Source organism: Clupea harengus, chromosome 18, assembly GCF_900700415.2.
Source record: "Clupea harengus chromosome 18, Ch_v2.0.2, whole genome shotgun sequence".
Classification (NCBI taxonomy): domain Eukaryota; kingdom Metazoa; phylum Chordata; class Actinopteri; order Clupeiformes; family Clupeidae; genus Clupea; species Clupea harengus.
Genome location: NC_045169.1, coordinates 14,042,705 through 14,056,187, shown reverse-complemented (window position 1 = coordinate 14,056,187; position 13,483 = coordinate 14,042,705). Strand labels below are relative to the sequence as shown.

General features: G+C 43.8%; 1 protein-coding gene across 1 annotated transcript; it reads right to left on the bottom strand.

Annotated features, from left to right (window-relative positions):
* Nucleotides 1-495: 495 nt before the first annotated feature.
* Nucleotides 496-12,427, bottom strand: supt16h (SPT16 homolog, facilitates chromatin remodeling subunit). The gene is made up of 24 exons (XM_012837397.3): nt 11,981-12,427; nt 10,765-10,857; nt 10,439-10,609; nt 10,146-10,298; nt 9,578-9,724; nt 9,175-9,326; nt 8,702-8,874; nt 8,388-8,478; nt 8,217-8,290; nt 7,895-8,007; nt 7,617-7,682; nt 7,296-7,397; nt 6,608-6,723; nt 5,251-5,404; nt 4,072-4,199; nt 3,541-3,803; nt 3,260-3,378; nt 2,874-3,112; nt 2,636-2,711; nt 2,236-2,405; nt 1,831-1,960; nt 1,416-1,539; nt 1,140-1,214; nt 496-864 (listed from the first exon to the last, which is right to left on the bottom strand). The coding sequence occupies exons 1-24, from the start codon at nt 12,044-12,046 to the stop codon at nt 764-766; spliced, it is 3,096 nt and encodes a 1,031-aa protein (XP_012692851.1). The 5' UTR covers nt 12,047-12,427; the 3' UTR covers nt 496-763.
* Nucleotides 12,428-13,483: the final 1,056 nt, after the last annotated feature.

Here is a 13,483-nt window from a genome sequence, read left to right as displayed (position 1 = left end):
AAAAAAACGAAAAGGTTCTCCTTTTTAATTAAACATATACGAGTCTAACACTCCAGAATGAACAGACACAAAAAGGGGAAAAAATTTGTTTATATTTCATGTGTGAGTGTGTACGTGTATATAATTCTAACCCCAACTCCTGTCCCCCATTACAAAAGAAAACAAACCTGATCAACACAAAGTGGACCCCCTCTCCCCAGCCCAAACCCACAACACTTCTCTCAGCCATCAAGGAAGCGAGAAGCTGACAGACGCCAGTGGTGCAGACAGAACGCTTAGCAAATGTCATAAAATTCTTGGCAGAAAAAAAACCTACTGGTTTAGAAAAAAAAAGAGCCAGCCAACTGGGACAAAGTTCTTGATAAAACCCTGTTTCATACACACACACACACACACACACACACACACACACACACACACACACACACACACACACACACACACACACACACACACACACACACACACACACACACACACACACACACACACACACACACACACACACACACACACACACACACACACACCTGAGAGATGATCTGAAGGAATGAAGAGAGAGGAGACAGAGATGACCAGAATCTTGGACCAGCAGCCGTCACAAAATCAATATTGAGTAATGCAACAACTCTGCCTACCACAAGGGGGCGCCCACAGCTATGTACACAATGTGTGTCAGTGTGCCTGTACAGGAGGGAGCTGAAATTTGGCAGTGTGTGTGTGTGTGTGTGTGTGTGTGTGTGTGAGAGAGAGATAGAAAGATCTAGTGCCGTCGTTTCTTGCTAATTGGGCCAGCTGACGATCGAACCTTCCTCTTGCCTCGGTTGGCGGTGTCCTCATCCTCGTAGACGCTCTCTTTGTCCGCTGAGACACAGAGGGAGAAAAAAGAAAGTGGGGGAGAGAGGGGAAAGAAAACAAAAACACAAAATGATGACATTTAATACACCTTCAAACTGACACATGTCCAAGCACTAGGGAAGCCAAAGACATCAATACTGAACTGTAAGCAATGGATGTAAGGGACAACTGACCAGAGGACAGTGAGAGACAGAATGTAGAAAAGAAGTTCGAGTGAGAGCAACAGCAATATGGAGAGAGCACCAGACTTGGAAGGGTCATGGAAAAGGTCTGCAGGTCACCTTTTCTGGCTTCTTCCTCCAGTTCGTCCCAGTCTTTGCCACTCTCCTCCTCACTGCCCAGAGATGCGCTGTAGTCTAAGGGACACACACACACACACACACACTAAATTCAGTGACCGTTTACTAACACAATACCATAATAAAGAGGAGTATGCACACCCAAAGGATAATTTTTTTAGTCAATGCATTTTCAGCTCTACTTTACAGCTAGACAGCAGGTCGAGCGAAAGGGGCCAGGGGGGCATGAACTGAGAGGGAGAGGATGTGCGATCTTACTTGAGTCCTCAGTCTCAGAGTCGTAATCTTCGTCACTGTCTTCTCCCTCCTCCGCTTCCTCATCATTGGAGGGGTTGAAGGTCTCATCCATCTCAGACTCAGAGTCGTCCTCTGCTCCGCTACCCTAAAGGGTCACACAAACACGCACACATAAACACACACTTACTTCATAAAATTGTCTTAAACCAGTCACACTTTTTTTCTATAGGGCAGGGCTTACATTTTAAGTCACTTTCTGAGTAATTTGAATCATGTACATGCAAACATACATTCACACAAAAAAACCTTGGCATCTGTGTTCGCAGGGCGTCTTTCATAAGGACAGAGTAGAACAAACATCAGATTCTGAAGGTTGCGTCCTGTAGACTCTCATATACACACACACACACACACACACACACAAAACCACACACACCTCGCCTTCAGGTTCCAGGAATGACCAGCCGCCCTGTTCAAAAAAGCCCTCTGGATCGTCTACGATGGTCTTCATGATCTTTGTCCAGTTGAGTGACTGCACCCCCTCAGTGTATTTAATATCACAAGAGCTAGAGGAAGAGAGACAGCCGCCATTACTCAGATGAAAAAAATGTGTGGCAAATCTGAAGCAGTCTGCACCCATTCACATGATTATTCAGTTTCATTTAAAAAAAAACATTTAAAGAATAAATAAATTATACATGAAACAGAATTTTCACATAATTATTAATATTTAAAATAATAATAATAGCTGGAAATGTTGATTTCAGAGATGATGAGAATTCTTAGTTAAAAGTGAGTAGCCATGATCACGCATGTTAATGTAGTAATCTGATGTGCATACTTGAGCCACTCCTTGATGGGGTCGAGCGAGTTGACCGGGACGGCGTTGATCATGGTGACCTTCTTGCTGTAGTCCTTGTACACGATGACCACGTCGAAGTTCTTCAGGTGGAACTGCACGCGCTCAAAGTGCACCAGCTCCACCTCGTCCAGAGTCACCACAAACGGAGGCTGGCAGGGAAGAGAAGGGATACGACGGCATTAGTGACAGCACTGGTTAGCAGTACTACAGACGGCAAACAGAAACCATGATCGACAGACAGATGAAAAGACAGAAGGAGTGGAGGGAGGGAGAGAAAGAAAGAGCAAGAAAAAAAAAGAGAAAGAAAAAAAAAAAAAAAAAGAGAAAGAAAGAGCAAGAAGAAAAAAAAAAGAGAAAGAAAGAAAGCAAGCACACTCACCCACTCAGTGCAGTTGCAAAGGGAACTCGATGTGGGCTGCAAGAGACAAGTGCTCCTGTAGGGGGCGCCCTGGAACCTACACAAGCACAGTAAGACATGTCAATGAAAGTGTGTGTGTGTGTGTGTGTGTGTGTGTGTGTCTACCTCCTCACTCATCCCCATTAACCAATTAAAAGTCTGCGAGTTGGGGTCAGACAATCAGCTTGTGAGCGCATGTGTTGGCATCTGCGCCACTCACCCTAGGTCTCGGAAGGGCACCTCGAACTCCAGCTCCTCCTTGGTGAGGACCTCCACCTTCTCGATGAAGTTCTTGAAGGCCGACTTGAGCTTGTGGCGCATCTCGCGCTCCATCTGCTCGGCGTACAGGTCGTCGCGGTCATGCATGTGCTGGTGCTTGCCCAGGTCTGTGGTGATCTCGCCCACCTCCGTGTAGAACTGCACGTCTGTGTGGCGCTTCTTGCCAAACATGATGGCGTTCTGGAGGAGGTAGGGGTGAAGGAGTCGAGGGAGAAGGGAAATGGTGAGCAGGATTTGGGCAAGAGCACAAATGTATGCTCGTGCACGCACACACACACACACAAAGGAAATACATAAAAGCTCTCTCTCTCGCACACACTCCCCTACCTTTAGGTGGAAGTGCAATACTATGATCATCTCGCCGTCACAGGGCTGGAAGACCGCATGCTTGATGTTGTTGTACAGGATGTCCACTTTGTCCCCACGTACCGACGTGAAACGGAATCCTGGGAGACAAGACAGTCAGACGAGCCACGTGGTTAGTCAGATAAGCACATTTCACGATGACAGGCTCACCTCCCCAGAGTTGCTCAGTGGTTGTGATGATCATAATGACCACCCAAAACCATCCCCCATCTATCCACCCACCCACCGACCCCCTCACACACCATTGGTGTGGGCCTCGAGAGAGCCCTGCATCCTCTTCTGAGCGATGTTGGGCCGGATGTAGAGGTCCTTGAGCTTGGGGTTGCTGCGGTTGAGGTTGATGACCAGCGAGTCCTGCTTGACGATGCCCTCTTTCTCTTTCTCCTCGGCCTCGCGGGTCTTGTAGCGCTTCTGCACCTCCTTGATGATGCGGAAGGCGTTCTGCAGGTTGGTGGAGGGCACTATCGGGTCGCCCGGGGCCTTCAGGTTGGACGCGCGGTACGTGCTGGAGGACGGGATTGGATGAGGTGAGAGATGGACAGATGAGACGGCCAATGAGAAGGCACAATTGCCACACGTGATCACAGCAGTTGAAACGAGGGGCGCAATCAAAGATCAGTTATTCAATTCTTCATTCATGTTTTTTAGACCAAACTACACCAAAAGAGAGCCATCACAATTAATGAGACGAGAAATTAGAGCTGCTTTTGATGAGGAAAGAAAGAAAGAAAGAAAGAAAGAAAGAAAGAAAGAAAGAAAGCAAGCAAGCTCACATCTCTTTGACGAAGGTGGCGTCTGGGTTGGGGAAGATGTTGCCCTCCTGTCGGCCCAGAGAACTGCCTGGCACGTAGAAGTTTATTCTCAGGTACGTGTAGTCTCCCTCCACAGAGCTACTGATATTCTACAGACAGAAGAGAGGGACAGAAGGAAAGAAAGAAAGAAAGAAAGAAAGAAAGAAAGAGGAGAACACTTAGCACAAACAACAAAAATATATACATGTATGGATCATATAAATATAAATGTATGTGAATGTGGGTGTGAGATATGTATACTAGTGCTGTCAAACGATAAAAATATTTAATCGCGATTAATCGCATTTATGTCATAGTTAACTCAAAATTAATCGCAAATTTTTATCTATTCTAAATGTCCCTTCGTTTATTTATTTTTTCCATCATTTTATTTTAATGCCCTTATCAACATGGAAAAGTGGATTGGCTTGCTTTATGCAAATGTTTTATTTTATTGAAAACCAACATTGCCAAACAGGGCACAAGTGCACATTTCAGGTAAACAAGGACTCAGCCTATAGTGCAGTTAAACCATGGCTTAATATTTTCTTTTTTTCAAGTTTGCTGGGAACATAGCAGTCAGGCCTCTTATTTTAGAAACAATAAACCAATAAAAGGTAAGCCTACTACTTCTTTGCTTTCAGCCAGCTGCCTGTTGACATTTTCAGACAACAGTGAAGCTCGCTTCTTTTGCACAACACAACTTTTAAAAGTGAACTTTCCATTCAGAAGCTTTTTATCATCCATTTCGCCGTATCGCGCTCCCCATTCACTCAAACCGTAACGTTAGCCTACTACACAGTTTGCGAGGCCAAATGGAATGTTAATCTATATAAAAAAAAAAATCTTGTTAATCTTGCGATAAAACAATTAACGGCGATAAAATGGGTTTGCGTTTAACGCCGTTAATAACGCGTTAAACTGACAGCACTAATATATACATATACACACACACACACACACACACACACACACACACACACGTACGAGTGTGTGCGCGCGTATGTTTATCATCACCCTGCCTTAAATCACAGTTAAGTATATTAATGTTTTTAATGAAACATCACAAAGGAACCCTCAAATCCGTGTTACCGAGCGCCTGTCATGACACGTGTGACAAGTACCTCAGTGAAATGACACATCCAAGCAGGTGGGGCCTACCTTGATGGTGGCGATGTGAAAGGGCGTGGCGATGCCAAAGACGGGCATGACCACCGTCTCGTACTTCTTATCGATGAAGATTTTCATGTCCCTGATGTCCTTCTCCCGAGGCATCTGGGAAACATTCTTGTACGACACGTTCGACTTTCGGGCCCTGGGTGGGTGAACACACATACAGTCACCTTACATCTACTACTATTGAGTATGATTTGGAATTATGTGGTTTGTAAAATGTTCACACAGGCAATGGTGAAAACCAGCTGCCCACTGTCTACCCATCCATCTATCTATCTATCTATATATCTATTAGGGATGCACGATATTGAATTTTAGCCGATATCCGATATTTACAAGCTCATTTTGGCCGATGCCGATATATAGACCTCTGCTTTTTAATTATTGAAAAGTCTCCTGTACTAGAATTAATCTGTTATTAAAATAGGGTATTGCTGTAGATACGGGACATTAAAAACTGGATTTGTATCATTTTAGAAATAGACATTCACTCATGAAAACTTTTGAAATTATTTCAAATATGGCAGATTTATTTATATTTTCACGTCACAATTTTCATACTTGAACAGTATCCTACCTCCTTGAACTTGAACAACTACACTATGGAAATGCAACTTGGCAAGCTAACGTTGGTTAACTGACTTACAGTTTAATAACATCCCTTCTAGGATTTCTAGACTAATCTATGTAACGTTATTGCCAAGTTAGCTATATAAATTCCATATATGCAAAAGTAAGCCACGTACAGATAGCGTGGGCTCGTGACATAACGTTTCACATCCCATCAAATGAGATCATCAACTTCGCTGGTGTCACGTAGCATGCAAGCTAACTAGCTAGTGTTGTCTAGCTAACTAGCAACTTATTAACTTCTATTAGCGCGCGACAGGTAATGTTGTAAAGCGTTGCACGCGGGTGGTCTGCATCTATGCATGCAACCTACGTTACGGCCAAGCTGTCGTCTCCTCTTCCATCTCCTGAAAAGTTCTCACAAATAGCATGTCAACATCCTCTGATACTGTGAAGTACTGCCACACAGCCGACGTGTTGAATTACGTTGTTGGCGCTCATAGTAACCAAAACATTTGCTTCGCGTGCGCATAATTTGAACATCACCTTATCGGCCAGGTACATCGGCAGAAATGTTCATATCTGCAGATGCCGATAATTACGTTTTGAAGCTTTTATCTGCAGATACCGATGTCGTGCCGATATTATCGTGCATCCCTAATATCTATCTGCCCATCCATCAATCTATCTATATATCTGCCCATCCATCAATCTATCTATCCACCCACCCATCCATCTACCCATCCCTCTCTCCCTCTCTCTCATGACTCACTTCTGGATCTGCTGCTCTCCCTTCTCCTCCGTGAGGCGGCGTTTGGCCTCTTCGTTGAGCGTGTCGGCCAGCTCCCTCTGGTGGACCCGCCTCTTCTCCTCCGCAGTCAGTTCGTTCTGCCCGATCAAACGAGTAGTCAACGCATACCCACATACCAGCACCCATCACACACACACCCACGCACAGACCCCCACCCCACCCCACCCCCTCATGCAGACAGTACACCAGTGGTAAATAAAATGGCCCCAACAGTTGCCCAAATATTTAACACATAAACGTACAACTTTCACTACAAAATTAAACAGATAACTTTAATCGTTTAAAGATGTAATCAATGATCCTAGCATTAATGTTTGTTAATTATTGTCAATATTTGCACTCAACAGTCAATCAAACACACCCCTCCTGTTCAGTGCTTTAGAAGCAACGTTGTTGATTGGCTGGAATAGTGTATTGCTCAGTACGAGTATTTAGTTTTGCACACGCACGTACGCACACACACACACACACACACACACGGCTAGGACCGCGAGGAGAAATGGACAGACTTTCATGTAAAGCACAACTTTTTGGATCATTATCGAGGACTCCACATTTAAATCTCTATCAAACCACTGAGTATACGTGGGGCACGGCACAAACAGGCAAGCACATGCAATTCCACGCAGTCTCAGACACCCTAACTTACGCGCACTCGCGTCCGGTCGGCAAGCAGGGCCGCACGCGCTCCTTTGCCCAAGAGCTCCTCCGCATCGTCAACTTCTTCCTCCTCATCCTCCTCATCGTCAGCCTAGAACATTCCACAGAGTAGAGCAGACAGCGTTACACTTGCTACAGAGGAGAGAGAGACAGAGAGAGAGAGAGAGACAGAGAGAGGGATGAAGTGCTGAAAGACAGAAAGAAAGGCGGTCAGAAAGACAGAAAGGGGAAGAGAGGAATAGACACAACAAAAAAAAAACAAAGGTAACGAGACGCGAGGAAGTTGAATAGTGTGATTTGTGTGCGTTACCTTAAGGAAGATTCCAATGTTCTTAATCTTCTTCTTCACTGGCGTGAGAACAGTCGCAGCATCCTCCTGAGAAAGGAGCAACAAAGAATACACACGCACACACAGAGTGTAAAACAACTTTACATTTCTAAACTACAAAAAAATATTTCTGAACTTTATTTACAATCTGATAAAATGATTGCATTGACTGCAAACCTGAGGAAAGTTGTGTGTATAGGTGTGCCTGTGCATGTGTGTGTGCGGCATGCGCTGCCCGTGCGTGTGCCCGTGCGTTTCACCTCATTGATCTGTACACTGTCTCCAACGAAGAGGGCGTATTTCTTCTGCTCCTCCTTCTTGCCCTCCTTATTGATCAGATCAGCTAAGCCCAGACTCACACTGAGAACCATACCTACACACACAGACACAGACACACTTGTTCAAGAGAGTGCTTCAAACCTATTGAGAACACAAAAATGTAAGCAAAATTATTTCTCCAATCATTTCTATGAGACGTTAGCTTGTGGCAGCATGGCATAGGGAAGAAGAAGGGCTATAGAGATATATAGGGAAGAAACTGATGCCGGTTTGTGTTAAACCGGTGAACATTGCCATCGTTACCTTTCTTCAGCTTGTACTGGTTCTTTGCATTGAGGACAAGGGAGCCTTCTCTGAACTCAATACCCATGGCAAACCTGCAAAACACCAGAGTGTGTGTCAGACTGCATGTGAGCACATATGCAAAGAGAAAGAGAGTTGATGTAAAGGAAGTGTGTGTGTGAGTGCACTTACCCAAGGTTTTTGGTTAACTTGCTCACCAGATCTGGCTTCTCCTTCTTTACAAAGTCCATCATAGTATTGTAGGCGTCACACAACTTCACTCCTGTCAGGGCAAACACAAGAACAGGCTCATATCACTACCTCTCCTTCTCTCCCTGTTTCTTCCTCGTACTCACACAACGTCATCTCGTCACTTCAAGATGAATTCATTAAATGAGTATCTGAGTAAGCAAACCGTTGCAGTAAAAATATAAATACTACTTCAGTTATTCAGGGATATTTGGCATCCTATTGCTCATGCACACAAACACACACTCTGTACTCACCATGTTTTAGCTCTTTGAGCAGGTTCTCCTCCACCTGCAGCAGGAAGTTGTAGTTCTCCTGCATCTCTTGTGTGGGGTCCACCATGAGTGTGCGTACCAGGTTGGAACAGTACGACTTGTAGCGGATGCCCATGGCACAGGTGATGGCCCCAAAATGCATGTGGTTCTTGTCACTGCAAGGGTGGAGAAAAAAAAAAAAAACACATTCACAAGAGGTCTTTCACACATCAGAAGCCCAAACACATTCTATCAGTATTGCTTACTGTCTGATGTTTACGTACACTCAGTTACATTCTTACAGATAACATTATACAATCGGCCCTTTACAGTGAGCAGCTTTTAACACGACTCTCCAGGGTCTGAGGAGAGAGAGAGGGAGAGAGCAAAAGAGAGAGAGAAAGAGAGCAAGAGAGAGAGAAAGAGACCACTGAAAAGACTAGCAGCAACCAATGCCCTTAGAGAAAACTACTGACCTGACTACGCTGAACTTGAGGCTGTAGTTGCCTCCACTCTGGATGATTGGCGGGTAGCACATCTCAACAGTGGACGGGTCAACTCCACTCAGGTACTTCTTCTCTTCAATGGCCTTCTCCACAGACTCCGCCAGCTTGCTGTGCCGCACTTTCTGATGGGCAGGATAGAAAGAGTTCAGTGACAATGAAAGGTTATAAGGTCACGCTGAGCAGAATAAATATATTTGCGGCAGTTTGAGTCGTGAACTGCATGTAAATGTGTAAGTGTGGCCATGCACATGTTTCAACCAACAAACCGCCTAACTAGCCTCTGATGTGCAACACTGAAAAATACATTCTTTTGACATGTATATGGAATTTGCAAAGTTTTTCTCCTTATGCGCACACACACACACATCCTTACATCATCTGCATCCACGATCTCCATGACACGCTCCTTGAAGAACTTGGAGAAGACGTCGCTGGTGATGGAGGCAGCTTTCTTCATCAGGGCCAACTCTCCATCCTCCTTTACTGCCATGGTGTAAGCCACTACAGCACTGATGTCAACCTGACACACACACACAGATAAAACACACAGGTTTATGCTCTGGTTTGTCTAATATTTATGCAGATGTGTGTTGTGTGCATTTATTAAAATGTAATGTGAGGAAATGTACATCTATATGAGGCATATGGTGGTGATTGTAGATCACAGGAGAGTTCAGAGAGCACGTGAATATCCTGCCACCTAATCTTTTCCCAACTCTTCTTTCAAATCTTTTATACGCAAAAAAAAAAAAGTGAACACCTTAAATTCTTTCATTATTTTTCCATCTGAAAGAACCAACACATGCATCAGTCTCCCCCCGTCTCCTCATGGAGCAAACTCCTCCGTTCCTTACAGATCAACCTCACCCCTCTCTGCATTCTTCCTCCATCCCCATTTCAGCTGTCCACAATCTGCCCCATTCCCACATCTCTGTCCTCACCTTCTCCAGACCCTCAGCCGTGATGGTGTCGTTCCAGCTCTTCATGTACTCGCCAGGGAACTTGTCCTTGCTGAAGATGCCAACGGTCTTGCCCTCCTTGCTGCCACGGATGGCCTCAATCATCTTGTCGAAGTTGGCCTTGTTGCTCTCATTCTGAATGGGGAGGGGTGAACCAGGGTATGCATCAACTATCGTGATACAACTACTCGATATCATGACATACATAACCCTGACCTTGACAGAAAACAGAACCCAGAGAACAAAATGGATAGACAGGGTGATGAGAATAATACCTTCTCTCTGACCAGCAGCGTGATAGGAGGCAGTCCGTTGGCATTCTCATTACCCTTGGTGACCTGGACCTGTTTCAAGAATTCGAGTTTCTTTTTGCTGGCCAAGAAGATAATCTTTGTCTCACAGAATATCATGATGGTGTCCGTTAGCTCGTAACCAAAGAGCCATGTCTGAAAAAAAAAAACAGACAAGAGATCACGTTGATGTCCACACGAAACGACTACACCAATTAAAATATCAAAACACCTCAATTCGTGAAAACCTTTCGCTGGTTTTAAACGCACTAGAACCACTGAAAGACCACCGAGTATCTCACTTAACTTACCTGTAAAGCTGTGGATTTGGCATAGACGATCTCCTCGTCAACCCCAACGGAGACGACGATGGCATCGACCTTTCCAAAATCATCCTCTCCTTTCTGAAAACCAGAGACCACACACATTTTAACCTCAGTGGGCACCTTGGATGAGCTGCACGAACATGTGCGCCTGTCCATAGATACAATGTGAGAGTTTACCATGTATTCTAGAATACTTACTAACTGTCGAGAAAAGTTTTTGTATAGATTACTTATCAATGCTATATACAACGTCACTGTAGCACCTACACCGATTAAGAAAGAGTTTCAGTAGCTTTTGTTGTAACAGGTGATTCCAAACCTGAGCACCAAAGTAGCGAACACGGCTAGCTGGGTGAATAGCTAAGTTACAAGTTCAGTCCCGCAACTCAGAAGTTATACATTATTTTTTGTCTCAGACCGCACATGCTAGCTAGGTACGTGTAGAACACATCAATAAAAAAGCTCTAACTGTATGTTTTAAAAAGGGGAGACCCTCTGGACACTGGGGACATACAATACGTTTTGTTAAATGCTAGCGTTACTAGCGGTTCCCGAGACCCGCGCTGATGTGTCCCCATCATGCTGGCTAACGAAAGCCATGCTATGCATGTTTTGACAAGATAACTGGCTTGCAAACAAGCCCTTAAATTAGCAAGCTAGTTTACAATATTAATTTGTGTTTTTTCTCATCATATGATCTGAATGTAATGCACTATTTACTAAAAAAAACGACGTCCCAATGTGTTCGCTCTGTGCTCAGCTAACAATCACAAGTCAACTGGACAATAACTTAGCCACCAACATTAGCCGGGAGAACACTGCGATGCAGAACATCCAGCCCGTTAGCTAGCTAGCACGATGTGGTGCAGGTAATGTGCATCTTACGGACTCAAAATAACAAGATATACCTATTCATCCCTCGGCATATCCAGATAATATATTGCTTTCAGGTAGTAAATAAGTCGTGCTTAAGCAGTACTTTTATCTGCCATCCAACATCAAAGTGTTGACGCAGGCCTCTTCTGTTCAGCGCTGGAGCTTGCCTGCAATCTAGCAGCACCGCTCGCTCTCACCGACAACAATTATCATCTACGCACGTCAAACCACGACTCCAATTCACGACCGAGGAAGATTTAGTGTGATTTTGTACTCACTGCCTAAATATGATACATTTCTTGTCAATACCAAACATTTTATTTACCTTCCAGTTGCCATATAAGCGCTTGATTCGACGGTAATATGCCTCCTTGTCCAAGTTTACCGCCATATCGACACGTCTGTTCTCCCAAACTCCAGCTCCCGGCTTCTGATGAGGCCGGATGAGTGTTCACACAAGCACTTTCCACACCTAGACGCTAGCTACGTCTGCTAGCTGCCTTTTAGTCCAGCAGTACTTTCTGCGTTTCCTTGAGTTCTCTTGGCGATACAAATACCGATATTGAGGACACTCGTAAAATGTTCCGGATGCAAATTAATTAAAATTAGTAAGAATATGCAATCACTTAAAATCACTGAAAATTAATACAAATATTATAAAATGTTTCTCAAAAATCTACAACTGATCACACATGTTTATGAAAAAATGGCTAAATACACGGCTGTTTGTTTTCCACGCCACCACGCGTATACGTCCTATAATTAATCCCCCTTTCACTGTTTCCCCCCCTCCCTCTTTCATCCCTCCCCCTATCTGCAGCAGCATTACCGCGCACAGAGCGTCATTTGCTCACGTTCGACTAGGCAACACACATCTTAATTTATTTTACTGGGGATTTTTTACGTTTGGTTTCCATGCATATAAACGACATTACACAATTTGAGCTGAAGGTATTCATTTGCACTTTTTCTGCGCTTAATATGTGATATAAACTATATAAATTACGATACCATAAATTACGATACAAATACATATTTGTGTTAAAGTGAACAAGCTGTGGGTTCTCTTGTTAATTCGCTATGCTGTTCTCTTTTTCTAGGATGCTCCCATTAGCCCCACCCTCACAGTGATACAACCAGATGCAACCATGCGCTAATTTCCCGCCTTAACATGTTTTCCCGCCATGTCATCATCATCAATTCAGACTGCGGTTCTGTGTGCCCTAATGTACGGAAGCCCAAAGCTATACACCATTGTTGCTGTTTGCATAAAAGTAGGTAGAAACAGATCTATATTCTATCTGAAACGATTTTGAAATTTGATAACTTGGCTTTCTCAGTTCTATTTGTGCCTCCAAAATTTGAACTGCTGTCATTTTAGTTCTGATGATACAGAGTATTAGGAGGGCATCCTATTTGTACAACTCTCACACGCAACAGACACTAAATAACGAGTTATAGTCTACATGCAAACACTTGGATGAGAAATTCTCAACTGCTGTATTTTCTTATTTTTGTATTTAGAATTTGTTGTATCTAAACAATCTCTTCAAATCTTAGAGTTGATACTTCAATAAGAGTCGGAAGACCGAATGCGATGAACTGAAGTTTATTCAATCTTGCAGACTTTCATTCAATCGGTGGTGGAGAAGCTCAGTAAAAAAAAACAGTGCACTAACTTTTTATATTATGCTTTTCGTTCACTATGCTTTTCCAATCGAAAGGTAAAAGCATATCAAAATTGAGCCAATCAGAATATTCTGCTGTAACCTAAACATTTATCCAAGTTGAGCTAATCAGAATATTCTGCTCATTAGTTGCCGAAGCA